The 20,695-nt window shown below is 48.0% G+C and overlaps 2 protein-coding genes across 3 annotated transcripts in view; one reads left to right on the top strand and one right to left on the bottom strand.

Moving 5' to 3' along the window:
* The window catches only part of DCST1 (DC-STAMP domain containing 1), a 20,381-nt gene extending 12,666 nt beyond the window's left edge, over positions 1–7,715 (bottom strand). For both annotated transcript variants that reach the window (XM_087881331.1, XM_087881332.1), the window contains exons 1-7: positions 6,951–7,715; positions 5,476–5,601; positions 5,109–5,183; positions 4,461–4,589; positions 3,267–3,406; positions 2,027–2,198; positions 475–618 (exon numbers count right to left, since the gene is read on the bottom strand). In XM_087881331.1, coding sequence (XP_087737457.1) covers positions 475–618; positions 2,027–2,198; positions 3,267–3,406; positions 4,461–4,589; positions 5,109–5,183; positions 5,476–5,601; positions 6,951–7,014 — 850 coding nt within the window. In that variant the 5' untranslated portion in view covers positions 7,015–7,715. The remainder of the gene's footprint in view (positions 1–474; positions 619–2,026; positions 2,199–3,266; positions 3,407–4,460; positions 4,590–5,108; positions 5,184–5,475; positions 5,602–6,950) is intronic.
* A 106-nt stretch (positions 7,716–7,821) lies between these two features.
* DCST2 (DC-STAMP domain containing 2) lies at positions 7,822–20,409 on the top strand. The gene is made up of 15 exons (XM_034406986.3): positions 7,822–8,361; positions 9,167–9,337; positions 10,086–10,187; positions 11,258–11,452; positions 11,909–11,974; positions 12,261–12,474; positions 13,402–13,559; positions 13,671–13,835; positions 14,555–14,722; positions 16,730–16,830; positions 17,061–17,191; positions 17,948–18,075; positions 18,163–18,256; positions 18,945–19,268; positions 20,067–20,409. Exons 1-15 carry the CDS (start codon positions 8,040–8,042, stop codon positions 20,176–20,178), a joined length of 2,451 nt encoding a protein of 816 aa, XP_034262877.2. The 5' UTR covers positions 7,822–8,039; the 3' UTR covers positions 20,179–20,409.
* The last annotated feature ends 286 nt before the right edge of the window (positions 20,410–20,695 follow it).

Here is a 20,695-nt window from a genome sequence, read left to right as displayed (position 1 = left end):
TCGAGCAAGTGAGCCAGGTTGCAAATATATATATATATTTCTTTTTTTTTTAATTTAAAGTTTTTTATTTTAAACACATTAAAACAAAACAACAAAAGAGAGGAGAGAGGGGAATGACGAGATCGAGCAAGCGAGCCAGGTTGCAAATATATATATATATTTCTTTTTTTTTATTATTTAAAGTTTTTTATTTTAAACACATTAAAACAAAACAACACAAGAGAGAGAGGAGGGAGGGGAATGACGAGATCGAGCAAGCGAGCCAGGTTGCAAATATATATATATATATATATATATATATTTCCAAGGGAGGGAGGGAGGGAAGGAGGGGAGTCTGGGTAAGACTGTACCGCTTGGCAGGATGGCTTCACGCCCGTTTCCAAGGTCCTTGCAGGTGGAAAGCTAGGGAAGGAATTCCTGATGAGTGGTTTTTCCTTGCAAAGCTAGCTTTCTAGCTGCGGGGAAGTCACTCGCCTTTGGCCAAATGGCAAAGGAAGCTGAATTTCATGGGGATGCAGAGCAGGTGGTTGACCAGGGGCACGGCGATCGTCTTCATGCAAGACTGATGTTTGGTCTGGAACCAGGTTTGACAACGCTTGACCGCCTGCTGGATGATACCTGCAAGGAAGGAGGAATCCCCCACATTTTCCCCAAGGATTTGAGGGTTCAAATCTCTCCAAGCGAAGGAAGTTTGGAAAACCCATTCCCTTCTAGTCCAGCTTCAGACACGAAAGCCGGCTGGGTGACTTTGGGCCAATCACCAGGAGACGGGGAGTTCTAGTCCCATCATTGGCATGAAAACCAGGTGACTTTGAGCCAATAACCAGGAGATGGTGAGTTCTAGTCTCATTTTAGGCATGAAAGCCAGCTGGGTGACTTTGGGCCAATCACCAGGAGACGGTGAGTTCTAGTCCCACCTTAGGCCTGAAAACCAGGTGACTTTGGAACAATCACCAGGAGACGGTGAGTTCTAGTCCTGCCATAGGCATGAAAGCCAGCTGGATGACTTTGAGCCAATCACCAGGAGACGGGGAGTTCTAGTCCCACCTTAGGCCTGAAAACCAGGTGACTTTGGCCCAATTACCAGGAGATGGTGAGTTCTAGTCCCGCCATAGGCATGAAAGCCAGCTGGGTGACTTTGGGCCAATTACCAGGAGACGGTGAGTTCTAGTCCCGCCATAGGCATGAAAACCAGGTGACTTTGGGCCAATCACCAGGAGACTGGGAGTTCTAGTCCCACCTTAGGCCTGAAAACCAGGTGACTTTGGCCCAATTACCAGGAGACGGTGAGTTCTAGTCCCGCCATAGGCATGAAAGCCAGCTGGGTGACTTTGGGCCAATCACCAGGAGACGGTGAGTTCTAGTCCCACCTTAGGCATGAAAACCAGGAGACTTTGAGCCAATCACCAGGAGACGGTGAGTTCTAGTCCTACCTTAGACCTGAAAACCAGTTGACTTTGGGCCAATCACCAGGAGACGGTGAGTTCTAGTCCTACCTTAGACCTGAAAACCAGTTGACTTTGGGCCAATCACCAGGAGACGGTGAGTTCTAGTCTCACCTTAGACATAAAAGCCAGTTGACTTTGGGCCAATCACCAGGAGACGGTGAGTTCTAGTCCCGCCATAGGCCTGAAAACCAGGTGACTTTGGGCCAATCACCAGGAGACAGTGAGTTCTAGTCCTACCTTAGACCTGAAAGCCAGGTGACTTTGGGCCAATCACCAGGAGATGGTGAGTTCTAGTCCCACCTTAGACCTGAAAACCAGGTGACTTTGGGCCAATTACCAGGAGACGGTGAGTTCTAGTCCCGCCATAGGCATGAAAGCCAGCTGGGTGACTTTGAGCCAATCACCAGGAGACTGGGAGTTCTAGTCCCACCTTAGCCATAAAAGCCAGCTGGGTGACCTTGGGCCAATCACCAGGAGACGGTGAGCCGGCTAAGGAATTCTGGGAGTTGAGTCTTAAAGCTGCCCATGTTTAGACATGCCAGCTCTGGGGGTTTGAAATCTCAGCCGAAACGTCTTACTTTTGCAACGCATCCGCGTCTTCGCCTCGTAGACGTCCTGCGTCGAGGCGCTCCCTTCGGCTTCGCGCACCAATCGGCTCTCCGTGCCGGCTCGGCTCGCCACTTGCTTGTTCAGCTCCGTGAAGGAGCGTGAGATATTTTGGGATTCGCTTCTCAAAGTCTTCCCACTTCTCTGCGTTGGAAAACAGCTGTGAGGGCCCTGGCGAGCCGAGTAACTTCATGAGGACTAGAAACCTACGCTGGGAAGATCTTTCTCCACGCGTTGCCTCTTCGCACGACCGGCTTTGGACACAGCAGCCAATTTATTTTATATTTTTAAAATTATTTTAAATGGATGTTTATCTTGTTTTTAAATAGGCTGTACACCGCCCTGAGTCCTTCGGGAGAAGGGCGGAATAGAAATAAAATTATTATTATTATTATTATTATTATTATTATTATTATTATTATTATTATTATTATTATTATTATTGTTGTTGTTGTTGTTGTTGTTGTTGTTGTTGTTGTTGTTGTTGTTGTTATTATTATCGTCTAAAACCTGTGTTTCTTAACCTTGGCAAAACTTTAAGATGGGTGGACCTCAATTCCCAGAATTCCCCTGTCGGCGTGGTGGCTGGGGGATTCTGGGAGTTGAAGTCCACTCAGCTTAAAGTTGCTAAGGTTGAAATAACATGTTAAATCATGCAGATATAAAGGAAGTATACTCGGCCCACCGAGCATGCTGGGCAGATAATAATCAAAAATCAGGATGTTAATTCTTTAATGTGCCCTTTTACCATAAAAAGGGAAATTGGTACTGGATTTTATTTAATTCAGGCTACAATGCATTAAAATGAGCCTCCAAACAGTATTTTAATAGCAGATGGAACTCCAAAACCCATAAGAGGCAGCTAAATTGGCACCAATGGATTTACTATTTACTATTTATTATTTATTTTATTTTATTTTATTTATTTATTTATTTTTATATGCCGCCCTTCTCCGGAGACTCAGGGCGGCTTACAATGCGTTAAGCAATAATACTACTATTTATTATTGAGGAGGTTGGACTAGATGACCTACAAGGTCCCTTCCTCAAATCTAATCTACTACATCATTTTGAAATTTAAAGATGAGCCGCAAGTTACGGAAATGGCATTAAAACTCTTTCGTGGAATTACAATTCTCCTCCGGCCTTTTAATAAACCGCCCCTCAAGAGGACTAGCCCCTTGGCAAGCCTCCACGCCGTGTGATTCTCACCACCATGTCTTTGAGGATTTTCCGCATCGGCGCCAAGGAAATTTTCCACGCTTTTTTGGAGTTTTCAATCTGTAATTCCACCGTGCAGCTGATGGATCGCACCACTTCCCCGAGATTGTGCCGAATATTTGCCACCGGGCCTGCCAAGGGGGATAGAGGAAAAAGAAGACGATAGAGTAGGGGGGACCAGAGGTTCCAAATTTTCCAAGTTGAGGGACAGAAAAGGCGCTAGTCCACATTGGCAATTGAAGCTGAAAAGGGAAGGAAAAACTTTTTTGCAGCCACACTATTTTCAAAAGTGAGGAAATGCTGCCCTCCGGTGGCTGAGCGTGGAACTATCTCCCTCCAAAAAATACAATATTAAAACATCCCAAAGGGGGAGTTTAATGCTGCCCTCTAGTGGCTCGATGCGGCAATCGCAGCTTAAAGAGAACGCTCATAAAAATATTGCATGTTATAATATTCTTTTTTTAGAACTGAGTGTCTCTCTCTATTTATATCTGACGTTTGCATAGAGAGGTACAATTTCAGAGGGCGATTGCAGGATAAACGGCCTTCGGCGTTTAATGTGGAAATTTTCCTCCTTGGTTTTTTTTTTTCCCTTTTAAAATCTTTTCCCCCCGTTTAGGAACAGAAGGATAGAAAGAGAAAAAGAAAAGAAAAATGAATGTATAAAATAGACTTCGCAATTCTGATCAGTTTCTGGGCAGCAAATCCATCTTAAAGAAAGTCTGTTTCCATCATTTAAGAATCAAGCTGGGTGACTTCGGGCCAATCACCAGGAGACTGGGAGTTCTAGTCCCGCCTTAGGCATGAAAGGCAGCTGGGTGACTTTGGGCCAATCACCAGGAGACTGGGAGTTCTAGTCCCGCCTTAGGCATGAAAGCCAGCTGGGTGACTTTGGGCCAATCACCAGGAGACTGGGAGTTCTAGTCCCGCCTTAGGCATGAAAGCCAGCTGGGTGACTTTGGGCCAATCACCAGGAGACTGGGAGTTCTAGTCCCGCTTTAGGCATGAAAGCCAGCTGGGAGACTTTGGGCCAATCACCAGGAGACTGGGAGTTCTAGGATTATTGTAGGAGGGGGAAAATAGGAGGAGGAAGGAGAGTTAGGTATGTTTGTAGCTTTTGAGCTAGTTAAAAAAAACCCACAAAGGCAGGATATCGTCCCGTAAAGTGAATAAAAATCTCGGTACCGTCGTAGACAGTGGCTAACATGTACGTGAGAATATAAAGCCGTCCTTCCTTTCCCAGGAATTTGGGAACCACCAAGAGGCTGGCGCAACGGAATTGCGGAGAGACGCCCCATCCGACGGCCGCCACGCCTGGAGAAAAGAGGGCACAACCTGTCAGAACCTTGCCGGATGGCACCCCTGGTTTGCCCAGAATATCTGGTAGAATAGATAGGAAAACGGTTATAATAAAAGAAGTGTGGAAAGAAAGAAGAGGAAGGGGGAACAAAACGCATTTCCAGCCTCTGGAGAGCCTCCGGGAAGTTGGGGAAGGCAGTTTTTGCCCTCCCCAGACGCCAAGAAAATCTCAGGTGCCTGGGGAGGGCAAAAAACAGACCTACCGTGCCATCGCGTGCCAAAAGTGGGGAGGAAGCACAGACGGTGGGGTGCATTGAATTATGAATGTGGGCATGCATGCGCATAACCCCCCCCCAAACACACACTACCCCCGCTTTTGGCACACGATGGCCAAAAGGTTAGCCATCACTGGACTAGATGATCTCCAAGGTCCAACTCTGTTAATCTGGCGAGGAGGGGGTGAGGAAAACTTCCCCCCTATTTTTTTTCTCTCTCTGCTGGGATCTTGCTTTCTCTTCCAAAGCCAGTTCTTACCTGCCATGCCAGCCAACAATTCGATTTTCGTCTGTTCCCGGATGGTCATGGGAAAAATCAGGATTTTGGCAAGACCTGGGGAACCAAGAATTCTAGATTTTAAGAAAGATCCTTGAAGGGGGGGGCGGGAGAAAAAGGCAGCAGGTGTCTGATTTTATTCCCCCACTCCCACCCCCAGCAGCGTCAAAAATGATTCTTTTCCAAGCCAGATTCTCGGGGTTTTCTTTAACAAGATTTATTGAGAATTCCAGCAATTGAGCGATAGATTCGACTGTTTTCTATACAGGCATCAACCTGGTTTTTTTTTTTTTTTTCCTTGGTGCGTGTGTATTTTCTCTCCTGGCTCGCCACGGGTTCTGGGACTTACTCAACGCAAATAATATCCCGAGTCCAGCCCCGAGAAAAAACTTGGTAGGTCGGAATTCGTCAGGTTCACTCCACAGGAAGGAAACGAAGATTTGGGGTAAGAAAGAACTCAGGAAGCGCTTCAGGGCTGAGCAGAAGGGAAAAAATGACACCGTCAGAAGGCAGATTTAAAACAGTATTTAAAATTTATCCGGATTTTCTTTACATTGGAGATTAGATGCATATTTGAGCAGGGTATGGAATGCATTTAATTCTATCTATCTATCTATCTATCTATCTTCTAACTATCTATCATCTTTCTCTATCATCTCTCATCTATATCTATATCTATTATATCTTTACAAACTATTCTAAAAATATGAATTCCAGGTATACTTTTAAAGAAAGAAACAGACATTCTGCAAACTCCAGAACTAAAATAATTAAAATTTTATTCTGCTAAGCTTTTGTCAGCCTTCTGTTGACATGGTCAGAATATTAAACTACCATTACAGAGATCTATATCTATATCTATATCTATATGTATATCTATATCATCTATATCTATATATAGATATCATCTATCATCTATCATTTCTCTCTCTATCATTTCTCTCTCTCTCTCTCATCTATCTCTCTCTCTCTCTCTCTCAATCATCTATATCTATATATCTCTCCCTCTCATTTCTCTCTCTTTCTCATCTCTCATATTCTCTCTCTCTCAATCATCTATATCTATATCTATCTATATATCTCTCTCTCATCTCTCTCTCTCAATCATCTATATCTATATATCTCTCTCATTTCTCTCTCTCTCTCTCTCTCTCCTCTCATCTCTCTCTCTCTCTCATCTATATCTATCTATATCTCTCTCTCATCTCTCTCTCTCAATCATCTATATCTATATATCTCTCTCATTTCTCTCTCTCTCTCTCTCTCTCCTCTCATCTCTCTCTCTCTCTCATCTATATGTATATATCTCTCATCTCTCTCATCTATATGTATATATCTCTCATCTCTCTCATCTATATCTATCTACCGTGTTTCCCCAAAAATAAGACCCTGTCTTATATTTTTTTGAACCCCAAAATAAGCGCTTGGCCTTATTTTCGGGGAGGTTTTATTATTTTGGGGCACGTGGAGCAAGATGGGGCTCCTCTTGCCGTCTTACCTGATTTCCAGCTCTGCGTTTAAACGTTTTCTTTTTAAAAGTTTTAAAGTTAAAAGGTTTTTTTTTTAAAAAAAAACACCTTAATCTTGGTTATAAAATGTTAGGGAGGGAAGCCATAATTGGCTTGTCAAAGGACACCATCCCTAGCTAACTACCACTGTTTACAATCACCGTATTTCGTTTCCTTTTGACACCCCCCCCCCGAAGGTTGGATCTGCTACTCAACGTCCTCTTGAGGACTAGAGCCTTGGAGGCCGGTTTTCCAACCGATCTTCCGCGCTAAATCGGGTCTGCGAAATCATATTTTGTTCTCTCTCTCGACTCACTCGTGTTGGGCGACTTGAAATGCTTCTCTTTCTGCCTTTTCAGCCTCCGATATTTCCCTCCCATATCTGGGGTTCGAAGGCTGGCTGGACCGATTCAAAGCCCCCCGCGAAGCCAGAAATTCAAATTCACCTTCAAAACATTCTAGAAAACCGGATCAATTCCGGCAAAGTCCTTATTAGAAGGCTGATGTCACAGAAGCAACAGTTATATGAGGATGTTCTATATTGTAATTCGAGCTAGAATCATACAAGGGGCTGCTTTATCAAAATAGGCCCAGTTCCCCGCAACGAGAAAACTAGCATGTCAGGGAAAGGAGCTGTTTCGCCTGATCTGCTACATTTCGGCATGCGGGGAGTTGGTGGTTAGATTTGTGGAAGATCTCTCCCCACGTTGCACGGTTCCGAGAAAATTGAGCCATCCAAACTCTACGTCTATGCGACCAGGAGGAATGAATGTGGAAGGGGCACCACCCAGCGATCTCCCATCCCTTTCTCTCCCATTCAAGTAGCAAAGAGTTGATGGATTTGACTTGATTAAGAGGGCAGGGCAGCCACGGATCGCTTTTGGCTAATGCTGTGAAGCTTGCAGCGTTGAATGTGTCAGACTTTGGGGCAGCGAGGAAGGGGGGCGACGAGGGTCCAAATTCGGGGCACGAACCCGGCGTCGAAGAACTGAAGGTAGAAAAGGGGTGGAGCCTGTTGGCACAAGTGATGGGAGGAGCCAGGGAGGGCTGTGGGTGGGGCTAGAAGAGAGCTAAGAAAGACTCCGCTGAGGGGCGGAGCCAGAGCAAATATGGGTGGAGCTAAAGGGCCCAGAGAAAAATCAATCTAGCAACCGGTGGGTGGAGTCAATGCAAAACAGAGGCAGATTAAGGGGTGGGGCTAGAAGCCGGCCGGAAGCCGATAGAATCTGAAGTTAACTGGCATTTCCAACTCCCAATGACGACCTTGTTTTGCCAAGCGGGTAGGAAAAAAGAGACAAAATCTGAATCCTAGGTTTTCTTCCTCCTTCATTCAACCCGTCTAAGTGCCCTCTGGGTGCCCCTCGGCTTGTTTCTGGAGCTCAACTGTGCCCTTAGCCGAGCCGCCATGAGCTCCTGGCCAAATTTTTTCCTCCGATGGCTGGGAAAGGGACAGAAGAAAGGCAAGACTCGGAGCAAGAAGAAACAACGAGTTGCGCGGGTTCAAGAGGACACTTTTGGCCGGGCTACGGTCCGTAGTTTGGGGGGCTTCGCCCTGGGGATGACCCTCTCTGCAGCTTATGGGGCCTTGGTTATTTTTGGCCAAGGCTACAGCATCTGGTACTGCCTGCTCTCCACCATCACCCTGGCCATCGTCCTCGGCCTCGGCATGGCGTTTTCTTTCAAAGTCCGAGTAACTGTCCTTCTCATGCTTCCTCAATTTTTTTCAAGTAAGTGCCCCCAACACCACCTCCAGAAAAAAAATACAGGAAGTCCTCGACTTACGACCAGAATTGAGCCCCAAATTCCCGCTGCTAAGTGAGACCGTTCAATTTTTGTCCCATTGTTGGCTGATCTTTCTCGCCAGATCGTTGTTAAAGTAGAATCTCTGCACTGTTCAGTTACTCACACGGTTGTTAAGCGTGTTAAGATGGTCACAAAAAGCGGATCACGTGACCCCAGGACACCGCGACCGTCAATCTAGACGAGTCAGTGGCCGCGTGATTGAATTTCGATCACGTAATCGTGGGGAATGCTGCAATCTTTGCGTGGGGAAAAAAAAAGATCGCAAATCACTTTTTTTTCCCAGTGCCGGGGTGACTTTGAGCGGTCACTAAACGAAGCGCTGTAAGTCGAGGACGACCTGTAATGAAAAAGAAAATGGAAGGCTTCTTCACTGAAGGAGCAAGGCCCGAACGCTAATTTCCCAATCTGAGGAGAATCCGGTGTTAGGATTCTCTGAATCGAGTCTTCCCAAAATTGCCAGCGAGAAAGCAAGAATATTTGGACGATATACTGGGGTAGAAAGATCATCGGAGGTGTAATTGCAGTCTGAAAGTTTGTCGAACCCCAGAATAAGACACTTGTAGGGGGGGCCTGATTTATAGGAGGCAGTGTTCCCCACCCACTTGGGGTGCCCATTTTAGGGGGCTTGAAATGGTTTTAAGGTTGCGCGGGGGGCAGGGGGGGGCAAATGTGAATCCAGAAATAGATTCAAAACTCTGCAACGTTTTCCTTATTTCTCTCCTCCGACAGAAGAGGGGAAGATGGTACTGATACTCCTGGCGTTCGGAATGGCTATGGAAGGACCCTTTGCCAACATCGTCCGGAATTTCTACCGGAGCGCCGACACCGTCTCGTGCGGGGCCGAGCTGGCTCTCAACCAGACGGCGGAAATGCTGCAGCGAGCTCGCGAACCTCTGATCAGTGAGAGGGCCTGCCCAGCTGAACGAATACAAGACAGAATGCAGAATAGAATGTGGAACGTAGAATACAATATAGAACAGTCATGGCTAACCTTTTTCTCTGCCTGTGCCAAAAGCGTGCGCGCTGGCACCCCTATGGCAATGCGGGGGTTCCCTGCATGCGCACATGATTCCCCATGTGACCGACGACCCCCCCCCATGCATTCACACGAGGGGTGGGATTGAAAAAGTTTAGCAACCTGCACCATGATGGGAGGGGGGCGTGTTTTCACCCTTCACAGGCTCCTCGAGCCTCTGGGAGGGCGAAAACGGCTTCTCCCGTGCTCCAGAGGCCAGAAACGGGCCCATTCTCAGACTTCCGGTACTTCCGGTAGGCCCGTTTTTTTTTGCCCTCCCCAGGCTCCGGAGGCTTTTCTTGAGCCTCCGGGAAAGCGAAAACGGCTTCCTCTGAGCTCCAGAGGCCAGAAACGGGCCTGTTTTCGGACTTCCAGTAATTCTGGAACAAATAAAGAATAAAGAGTATAGAATATAAAATGGAATATAGAATGTAGAATTCCATTCCATTCCATTCGAGAATTGCTGGGAGCTATAAACTCTACTACAGAAAACGTAGCACGTACGATGCGCAGATTTGCAGAAAAATCCTCTTTTATTTATTTCCCAGGAATAATCGGGAGTTTGCCCAGTGAGATGTCCCAAGAAGGCATGTTCAGCTCCTATTCTATTCCCCTCTCCCCACTTCTGCCTAGATGCCTTAAAGAAAATCAAAGATATTGCCAGAAAAGCCAAAGTGGTTGGAGACCGTGTCCGAAAACTTTTCCGGTCTGTCATGGATGCGGTGCGGCATGTCGGTGAGTGAGGGAAGATTTTTGCAAGTTAAAAATTTAAAGAAAAGGGGGATTTCCAAAAGCTGCGATTCCTTTCACTGCTTCTTTGAGACCACAATCCCCATCTTCCCCAGCCAGCATGGCTCATTCCTGCAGTGTCTGACAGGGAAACATTGCTCCCCATCATCTAATCACATTTCTAATTTTATCGGACAAATGTGCTGAGATGACACTTTAATACGTGGCATTACCGGTTATGACCACCAGTGGCGCTGTTTGATTTTTGAGGAGTGAAACTCGATTTACATGGATCTTTATGAGATAGGTGGTCCTCGACTTACAACAGTTCGTTGTTCTGTCCCAGCTACGGGCCCCAAAGAACACAGCACACACAAAGTCTGTACAAACCTTAGTTTACTAAATTAAATCAGTCTTTTTCAAACAAAGGCTGTTAATTCACTTTCTTAACAGCCTACAAGAATCCAAAGAATAAATAATCGTAATCTTACTATGGTTGGCAGAAAGCCCAGAAGCAATTTGCAGGAAACTGATAAGAGAACTAAGATCAAAACGCGAAGGAGAGCGAACGAAGTTGTTCCCTGCAAATTGCTTCAGTCGGCGTTCCTCCTTAAATAGGCTAAGGGAGTGGCCAATTAGCCCCAAGCCTTACTCTCGAGGAGACCTCCTCCTGAGGAGCCACTCTTGCCTTTTGGCAGCTCTGCGCGCCCGTGCATCGAGAAGAGGCTCCTCCTCTTCTTCCTCTTCACTTATGGGAGCTTCTGGAGGTTCTGAAGGCCCTGGCTGAATCCCCGCCTCTGGCACCACATCTTCTCCAGCCTCCTCATTGTCCGACTTGAGCGCCAGCTGCACAGGCTGCTGGCGCAGCACCACACCAGCCTCCTCGCTGTCGGAATCAGATACCAGCTGCACAGGCCGCTGATGGGCCACAACAACAAAAGAAAACTAAACAATTAGGTGGTTAAATTAGGTGGAGGAATATGGAAACAAATGGGAAGGTTTCACATACATTCGGGGGCTCGATTGCGGTCATACGTCGAGGACAGCCCGTACGCGCCGCTTCTTTTGTCTTGCAGCTCACTGTATGCGCAACGTTTGGTACTTCCTTCTTCACATGGGCGACGTTTGCAACGAGGAGATGGGCCGGCCCTATCAGAAATGTGTCCGCATCTTTGACAGCGCCAAGGACCGGTGTGAACGCGCCATCCCTTTCCTTTCCTTTCTCTGCCACATCGTCCTTCTCTTCAAGTACCTCTGCGGATTGGCTAACAGTGAGCTCGCGGAGTCAGCGGTGGGATTCAAATCATGTTAACAACCGGTCCTCTGCCCTCATGACCGGCTGGGTGGGCGTGGCCATGGTGGGCGTGGCCAGGGGTGTGTGACAGGCAGCACTCGGCCTCCTGCACCAGGAGCAAAAATGGGCCGCGGAGCGCGCGCCTCCCCCCCTGCTCCTCGTTTTGGGCCTAGTAAGCCACCCTGCAGCCTCCTGGGAGCAAAAACGGGCTGCGGGGAGTGGGGGGGAGAGGAGGGCAGCTGTGGGGTCCTTGGTGCTCTCTGAACGTGGCTGTTTTCTTGCAGACGTTTCATGACCCAACTAGGTAACATCATCAGTGCTAGGTAATGAAACATCTGCAAGAAAACAGCCGAGTTCAGGGAAATTTGGCTGTTCTTGGGTGATCGGCCTTCACCGCACCATGCCAACCACGCTCTCCTCATTCCTTCCACAGTCCTTCTGGTGTTCTGCATCATACCGCAGTACATCGTGCCGTTTCTGCGTCGCAGAGTGGCAGAACGTAAGGCCAGAGCGGCGTCGGCGTCCTCCTCCTCCTCCTTTCCATTTCAATATTCCGCCTCTCGCAACGGCCAACCAAACACTTCCAAAAGAGGATTGGCTCTACCCCTTTCTATGTGTCCCAAACCCTCTTGAGGCCCCACCTACCTTTCTTACAGGCCCCACCCACCGGGTGTTCCTACCTGGGAGGGCAGGTGGTCCTGGAAAGGAAGGGAAAGGGGAAAAAAGGATTCCTCAGCCTTTCTGATATTTTCCTGTCTCTCTCTCTCTCTCTCACCCACTCCAAGCCATCGTGGCCATGTTGAATCGCGTGCGGGCCGAGTTCGAATTCAACATCACCACCATCCACCAGTACGAGGTGAGCATCAATGCCAGCAAGAAGCTCTCGGAGGTGGCCTTCGACATCATGGAGGAAGTGTCCGAGCGTCTGCAACCGGTGCGGGAAGCGGTGGGACTTTTCGGCTACATGTCCACTCTGGTCATGCTCTACATGTACCTCGGGTGAGCCAAGGAGGGGAGGAATAACAAGGGTTGGAAGGGATCCTGAAGGTCTTCTAGTCCAACCCCCCCAGGCTCAAGCAGGAAACCCTATCCCATTCTGGACAAATGGCTGCCCAGTCTCTTCTTGAAAACGTCCAGTGATGGAGCACCCACAACTTCTGGTGGCAAGGCGTTCCACTGGTTAATGGTTCTCACTGTCAGGGATTTTCTTCTTAGTTCTAGGTTGCTTCTCTCCAGGGGTGAAATCCAGCAGGTTCTGGAAACCGGTAGCGGAAATGTTGAGTAGTTCGGAGAACCGGTAGCGGAAATGTTGAGTAGTTCAGAGAACCGGTAGCGGAAATGTTGAGTAGTTCGGAGAACCGGTAGTGGAAATTTTGAGTAGTTCAGAGAACCGGTAGCGGAAATGTTGAGTAGTTTGGAGAACCGGTAGCGGAAATTTTGAGTAGTTCAGAGAACCGGCAAATGCCACCTTTGACTGGCCCCAGAGTGGGGAGGGAATGGGGATTTTGTAGTGTCCTTCCCGTGCCATGCCCACCAAGCCACGCCCACCAAGTCACCAAGCCATGCCCACAGAACCGGTAGTAAAATAATTTGGATTTCACCACTGCTTCTCTCCTTGGTTAGTTTCCATCCGTTGCTTCTTGTCCTGCCTTCATCTGCTTTGGAGAATAAGTCGACCCCCTCTTCTTTGGGGCAGCCCCCGAAATATTGGAACACTGCCATCACATCAGCCCCTGGTCCTTTTTTTCCCATTAAACTAGACATACCCTGTTCCAGAAATTCATATGTTTTAGCTTCCAGTTCTTTACAGGATGTGAGGAGGGGGTCCTTCTGGGGATGATGGACCCCCAGAGATGAAGGATGGGGAAATTTGATCCTGTTGTTTTGGGTCTTCTTTCCCCCACGAGGCCTTCTTCGCTTCTTCAGGGCTCTTCTGTACCGAAAACATTATCTACACGAGGACAGTTTCGACAACATTTATATCACCAAATCCTTTCTCGAAATGGACGCCGTTCGGAGGAAAAACAAGCGTCCGTCCGTGCTGCCCTTATCGCCGAAGGAAAGCACCAAATACATCCGGCCAAGTATGTGTGGTGTGGTGTGCAATTGTGTCTCAGGGGTGTGGATGTCACAAACTCCAGAAAGTCCTTGGCTTGTTGATAGCAAGGATGATTTTATTACGCCTTGTTGCACAGCCTCCCTGGTGTTACCGCGCAAGGAGCAGATCGCCTACGCACTGGCCCTGGCTCGTATCTGCCGCCAATTTATCTTGGTGATTTTGCTCATTGTGGCGGACTTCTCCGTCTACTGGCTGTTCGACTTGGTGCGCTATCATCTGGTGGGCGAGATCACCGCGAGAGGTAAGGTGGAGGGGCTGGAGGGAGGAAGGAAGGGCGTTTCATGTACTGGATTTCATCAGGGTGCGCACTTCTGCAGCTCGGGGGCCCGGTGGCTTTCTCTCTGATCGGCCTACCTCGTAGGGTCATTGCAGGGAAGGAAAAGAGGGAGGGGGAGAGGAAGGGGCAAGAAAAGGAAAGGGAAAAGGAAATGGGAAAGAAAGAAAGGAACGAAGGAAAGAAAAGGAGAGGGAGGGGAGAAAGGAAAGGGTGGAAGGAAGAGGCAAGCAAAGTGAAGTGAAAGTGAAAGTAAGTGGGGAAGAGAGGGAGAAAGGGTTAAAGAGGAAGGGAAGAGAGATGGAGGAAAGGGGAAAGGAAAGGGGAGAGGAGAGGAAAGTGAAAGCAAGAGAGGAGGAGCGAGGGAGGAAAGATTAGGGGAGGAGGGGAGAGAGAAAGGGAAGAAGGAAAGGAAAGGGAGAGAGGAGAAAGTGAAAGTGAAACTAAGAAGGGAAGAATGGAGAGAGGAGGAGAAAGAGGAAGGAAGGAACAAGGAAAGGAAAGGAAAGGAAAGGAGAAAGAGGGAAGGGAAAGAAAGGGAAAGGAAGGGAAAGGAAGGGAAAGGAAGGGAAGGAAAAGTGGATCCAAGAAAAAAGAAATCCTTCAAACTCTCCATACTCTATGATCCCCAAAACAAAGAAAGAGAGGTCACCCTAGCGGACACAGGTCCTTCTTCTTCTCTGCAGCTCCAGTACTGACCACGATCAGCGTGAACGGCTCTGGCTACACCAGTGAACTGTACCGCGACTTGGTCTCCTCCTTCGACGTGCTTCAGGAGGGGAATATCAGCGTGGTGTCCCCAAAATGCCGCCTGCGCCCATCGGAGCCCGACTACAACGGTTACCTCGTGATCGGTAGCTGGACTTCAGGCATTGCTTCCGTTCCCGCTCACCAAGGAAGAGACCCTGCCAGTTTCACTGAATTTTCTTCCCCGGTCTTCAGTGAAACTGACCAGATACTCTGCCTGCACGTCCGTTTTCCCCCAAAAAAGAATTGGCGGGAGAATTTTAAAAAAGATAAAAAGCAGTAAATGGGGATAGAAAGAAGTAGACAGTTATGGGTTTAAAAGAGAGAGACTTTGGGGGTTACAGGAAGTCCTCGACTTCCGACAGTTGGTTTAGTGACTGTTCAAAGTTACAACGGCATGGAATAAAAAGGTGATTTATGACCGTTTTTCACACTTAACAACCGTTGCAGCATCCCCTTGGTCACAAAACTCAGATGCTTGACAACCGGTTCATCTTTACGACGGTTGTAGGGTCCTCGAGTCACATGATTCCCTTTCGCGGCCTTCCAATGAGCTACGTCAACGGGGGAAGACAAATTCATTTTACGACCGTGGGGGCTGACTTAACCACTATAATTCGCTGAACAACGGCGGCAAGGAAGGTCGTAAAAGGGAGGCAAAACTTAGCGAACCAATTTCTTGCTCGGCATCTGAAATGTTGGGCTCCCTTGCGGTCGTAAGTCGAGGATCCCCTGCAGACATGGATGGATTTAAAAGCTTTGGGGATTATATGAACAGCAGAGCTGGTAGCACAAAGAGGTTGAATGCAAATTATTTCTTATCTGCACAAGGCAGCCGTTAAAAAGCAGAAAACTCTTAATTCCGTCACGGCGTTTGAATTCGAGGAAGAAAAAAATCTGCCTTTGGAGAGCGATAAAAGTACTTTAAATGACAAATGGGCCGTTTTTCAAGCACTCCAGCGACACAATTTCGCTGCGTTTAAAACTCCCTCGGCGGCCACTTGAACGGAAGCGGTGAGACGAGCATAAGACGCAGTGGCCAGGCATCGAAAGAGACACCGTAATCCATCATCCTCAGCGGGGTGTGTGTGTGTGTGTATCCATCATGCCCGCTGGCATGTTCTTGGGGGAGCCAAGAAGAATCCAGCGAGGGAGGCAGGGGTGGGCTTCAAACATTTTAGCAAGGGGTTCTCTGTCCAGTTGCTGGGTGGGCGTGGCCATGGCGGGTGTGGCCTAGTCAGTCTCCTGCACCACAGCGGGGGGCATTTTTTCCCTCCCCAGGCTCCAGTGGCTTTCCTTGAGTCTCCGGGAGGCCGGAAACGGACTTCCGGTAGGCCCGTTTTTTGTCCTCCCCGAGCCTCTGTGCGTGCCCTGCACTTACATGCATCCAAAATGGGCCGCGTGGGGACTCCTCGGAGGGGTGGGTGGGGCCAGCCAGGAGTGGGATTTGGGGGTTCTCTGAAGTGATTCTGAACTGCACAGAATCTTAGCTAGAGGTTCGCCCGAACCCCTGCGAACCCGCAGCAGCCCATCCCCGGAAGGAGGGTGTGACACCTGCAAATTTGTTTGGAAAGGGAGTCTTTGATTTACGACCATGTTTGGGACCTGATTTTTCTTGTCGTCAAGCAAGGCAGCCATTCAGTGAGTGGCCCCGATTTCACGAACCTTTTTTTTTTTTTTACACGGTTGTTCAGCGAATCAGGCCGTCATTAAACGGACCCGTTGACTTTGCTTGCGGGAAGCTGGCTGGCAGGGTCTCAAATGGGGATTGTGTGACCCTGGGATGCTGCAGTCATGGTAAATACATGTCGGTTGTCGGAATTTTGATCACATGATGGTGGGATGGTCGTAAGAGCGAGGAAAAATCGGGAGGACGGGCTTACTTCCGTCCTTAAATGTTTGACCAAACTATTTAAGATAGTTTTCCTAACTTTTAGCCAAACTTCCTATCTCCTTCCCTCTCTTGCTTCCAAACCCAAGCCTGTTTCCCTGGCTATAATGACAACCGCAGAATTGTTAAATTGAAAGGGCTCTTAGAGGTCATCTATTCCAACCCCCCCTGCTGGAGGCAGAGAAGGTGTGTTCACCCATCTTTTTTCATGCTTCTTCCCCAGGTCTCATGTACGGGATCTGTTTATTCAGTGCCATCTTCGGCACCTACATACAACGTATGCGGCGAGTTCTTTGCGCGTGGTATTATCCGTCACGGGAACGGGTGAGTGTCCCCCCCCCATTTTTCCTTTCTCCTGTGGCCTACCTCGCAATCAGGAAGGTGTTTTTGTGTGTGCGTGCGAGCTAAAGAAATAGGAAAACTTTAATTAAAGTCGCCGCCGACTCTTCGAGGCGAGCTGCAAACGGATTCAACCAAGATCTGCATCGCGTATCATGTTGGCAGTTGGCAATCTCGGAAGTTTAAAGAAAATAAAACTTTTTCCCCCAATTTAGGAACGGGTTTGCTACCTCTACAATACGATTTTGACTCGAAGGACCAAACTTATGAGCGCTGTGCTTAGGGCTGTACGGCAAAACTCAGCGGATGAAGGACACCAAAATATTTTACTCGTCTTTGCATCAAAGTAAGACATTTGCAGGGCAGTTCATAGGGCCACGCAATTTTGTAAAACGAATGAACGAATGAACGAACGAACGAATATTTTAACTGTACATCTCCCAAAGCTTTGGGAGCGAGATGCGAGGTCTCCAAATTTCATACACAAGTAGTCCTCGACTTACGACCACAACTGAGCCCAAGATTTATGTTGCTAAGTGAGACATTTAAGGGAGTTCTGCCCCATCTTACGACTTTTCTTGCCACGTTTCTTAAGTGAATTGCTGGCAGTTGTTATATTAATAACTCGGTCGTTAAGTGAGCCTGGGTTTCCCCGTCGACTTGGCTTGTCAAAAGGTGGATCGTGTAACCCTGGGGCGCTGCGAACGTCATAAATACGAGTCAGCGGCCAAGTGTCTGAATGTAAATCATGTCACCCCTGGGGAAGCTGCAACGGTCGTGAGTGTGAAATACGGTCCTAGGTCCCCTTTTTTCCCAGTGTTGTCGTAACTTCGAACGGGCACTAAACGAACGGTCATAAATCAAGGACCAGCTGTATTGAAGGTTTTTTTTTTTTTAAAGACACAGTTTGCTCGCAGGATGGCAAAATGACGAGACTCACAATAGTGGCGAAGTGGCCAGAAGCCCGCAAATCACAACCCCGGTGGACGAACTCACGGAAAAGCCACACGAGAATCCCATTGCGCTCTTTTTTCCTTTTGCGCGTCGTTCTTTCACACGCTTTCTCCCAAACGCACACTTGCTGCTTTGCCTCCTGCCACAGGTTCCGTCTGTGTCGCTGGTTGGTTAAGATGTTGGGGGTCCACGAAGCGTATTGCATGGGTTGCGGGAAGATCCAGAGAGGGGCGGACGGTGAGGACTTCGTGACGTGCATCACACCAGCTTGCCGAGGTTTGGAAATGAACGAAGGGAGGACGACGGGTGGGGGGGAATAGATGGGATCCCGTGTTATTTGACGCTTTTAAAAATCCTTCGCAGGGATCTACTGCCCCGAATGCTACAGGATTCTCAATAACACCTGCTCCATCTGCATGGCCCCCCTCACCTACCAGGGGGACATAGACGAGGAAATGTAAGTGCCTGCAGCTTACGGCCGTTGTTAAGTGAATCAGTCTCATTCTCTTCCTCTTGGCAAACCCCCACTTCCTTCTAGCACTGATGATGTTACCTAGTTGGGTCATGAAATGTCTGCAAGGAAACCACGAAGCTCAGAGAGCACCAAGGACCCAACAGTCATTGTAATGTGTCATGGTCTTCTTCTTCCTCCTCTTCCTCTTCTTCTTCTTCTCCTCCTCCTCCTCCTTCTCCTTCTCCTCCTCCTCCTTCTTCTTCCTCCTCCTCTTCCTGTTCTTCTCCTCCTCCTGCTCCTCTTCCTCCTCCTCCTTCTCCTCCTCCTCCTTCTTCTCCTCCTCCTCCTCCTTCTTCTCCTTTTTCTCCTCCTCCTCCTTCTTCTTCCTCCTTCTCCTCCTCCTCCTCCTTCTTCCTCCTCCTCTTCCTCTTCTCCTCCTCCTCCTCCTCCTCCTTCTTCCTCCTCCTCTTCCTCTTCTCCTCCTCCTCCTCCTCCTCCTCCTCCTTCTCCTCCTCCTCTTCCTAGCAAACCCATTCCCTTCTAGCCCCGATGATGTTCCCTAGTTGGGTCACGAAACGTCTGCAAGAAAACCACCCAGCTCAGAGAGCACCGAGGACCCCTCACATCAGGGACCCCTCTAGGAAAGGATGTGGTTCTACTAAACCCACTTTCTTTTTAAACCTTCATTCAGAGATTCAAGTGATGAAGAGGCAATGGTGCTCTGGACGAATGCAGTCCATGCGTTGCGCGGAGTCCCGGACGAGAAACGACAGAAGCAACGCCGATTGTTGAAGACACGGATCATGCGGGCGGTGAAAGGAGAAGGAGGGTGTCGCGCGTTACCTGCACAGCTGGCGAGGAAAATCTTGGCACAATTGAAAGAGGAGGAAGAGGAGGAGGAGGAGGAAGAGGAAGAGGAAGAGGAAGAGGAAGAGGAGGAAGAAGGTAGTGAAAGCGAGGAAGAGTCATCCCCCAGTTCAGACGATGAGAGCAGTACGTCGAGTTCGGACACAAGGTGAGAAGTGAATTCTCCTCCCCCATCGGCCATTCCCACAGTAGATCCATATTGTTTTCAACAGAGTGGCCCGCACTGCAGGGATGGAAGGGTGAAGGAAGTTGCGTCTCTCTGTACTGTGCTATCAACCAGCCAGAGTGCAGATGGTGCAGCCAAACTACATCGGTGGGGTTTCCGCATTGTGCTGTGACACAGTTGGTTGAATCGGGGTTTAATCATGGCTGAATCAGGGTTTAATCATGGTTGAATCAGGGTTTAATCATGGGTCATTGGTTGAATGGTGGCTTAATCCTGGAAAGAAGCCCCCAGTGGGTTGGGTTGGCCAGTTAGAACAGTGGGGTCTCCAAACTTAGCAACTTTAAGACTTGTGGACTTCAACTCCCAGAATTCCCCAGCCAGCATGGGTTGAAGTCCATAAGTCTTAAAGTGATGCTGACTGGGGAATTCTGGGAGTTGAAGTCCTTAAGTCTTAAAGTTGCCAAGTTTGGAGACCCCGGAACATAAACAGAGAATTACAAATTACTGGGGGTTTCAAACTTGTTGGCCCGGCCCCCCGACAAGCTGCATCATGGCTTGTGAAGGTAAATTAGGAAAATATATTTAGAAAAAAATATTTTTAAAACATATTTCTTCCCCCCTTTCCTTGCTCCCTTTGAGTCAAGAAAAGGCCAAAATATTTAGCTTTTAAACTCTTTTTACAAGTCAGAGACCATCTGGTAGGAGATGTAACTTCACAGCAATAAAGTAAAAAAACAAATTTAAAATAAAATATAAAATAAAGTGTTTTCTCCTTTTCAGCCATCTGGACTTCAGTTACCAAAACAAGGCCGAGATAAGCAGCGGCGAGGAATTAGAAGAGGTAAAAACTGACCAAAAACTTCACTCGAATAAAGCGAGAAAGAGAATCTGAAAAAAATGACTTTTCCCATAAACTGATCTTCTCGTCTACGTAGAGAAGGTAGATCTACCTGATATTATTCAATAGAGCGATTCAACGAGGCAAAATATGGACTTATTCTCACCCCCCCAAATCTTCTTTGTGTTCTTGGGGACTTCAAGGATCTTTTAGAATTCAGATTTTTGGCAAAAACACAGACGTCGTTGTGAAAAAAAAGCTTTTCAATCTGTTTTACAGCATGAAGATTACTTGGTGGTCTCCCGTTCTTGGTACTGACTAGCCCGAAACTCGTTTTACTTTTAGAGTTCAGATGTGGTGGCTTTCAGGATGAGTCCTTCAACCTGTCACCCAAAGTCAAAAAGGCATTTGATAAATTGGACCTTATGATAGAAATTTAGAACTCAGGGAGAGTTGGAACATATGGTAGAAATCTAGAACTCAGGGAGAGTTGGAACATATGGTAGAAATCTAGAACTCAAGGGGTTGGTCCTTATGGTAGAAAGCTAGAACTCAAGGAGGATTGGACCTT

This window comes from Pantherophis guttatus, chromosome 18 (genome assembly GCF_059756535.1).
Source record: "Pantherophis guttatus breed Tessera chromosome 18, ASM5975653v1, whole genome shotgun sequence".
NCBI classification, from domain to species: Eukaryota; Metazoa; Chordata; class Lepidosauria; order Squamata; family Colubridae; genus Pantherophis; species Pantherophis guttatus.
This window is presented reverse-complemented; position numbering and strand designations above follow the sequence as displayed.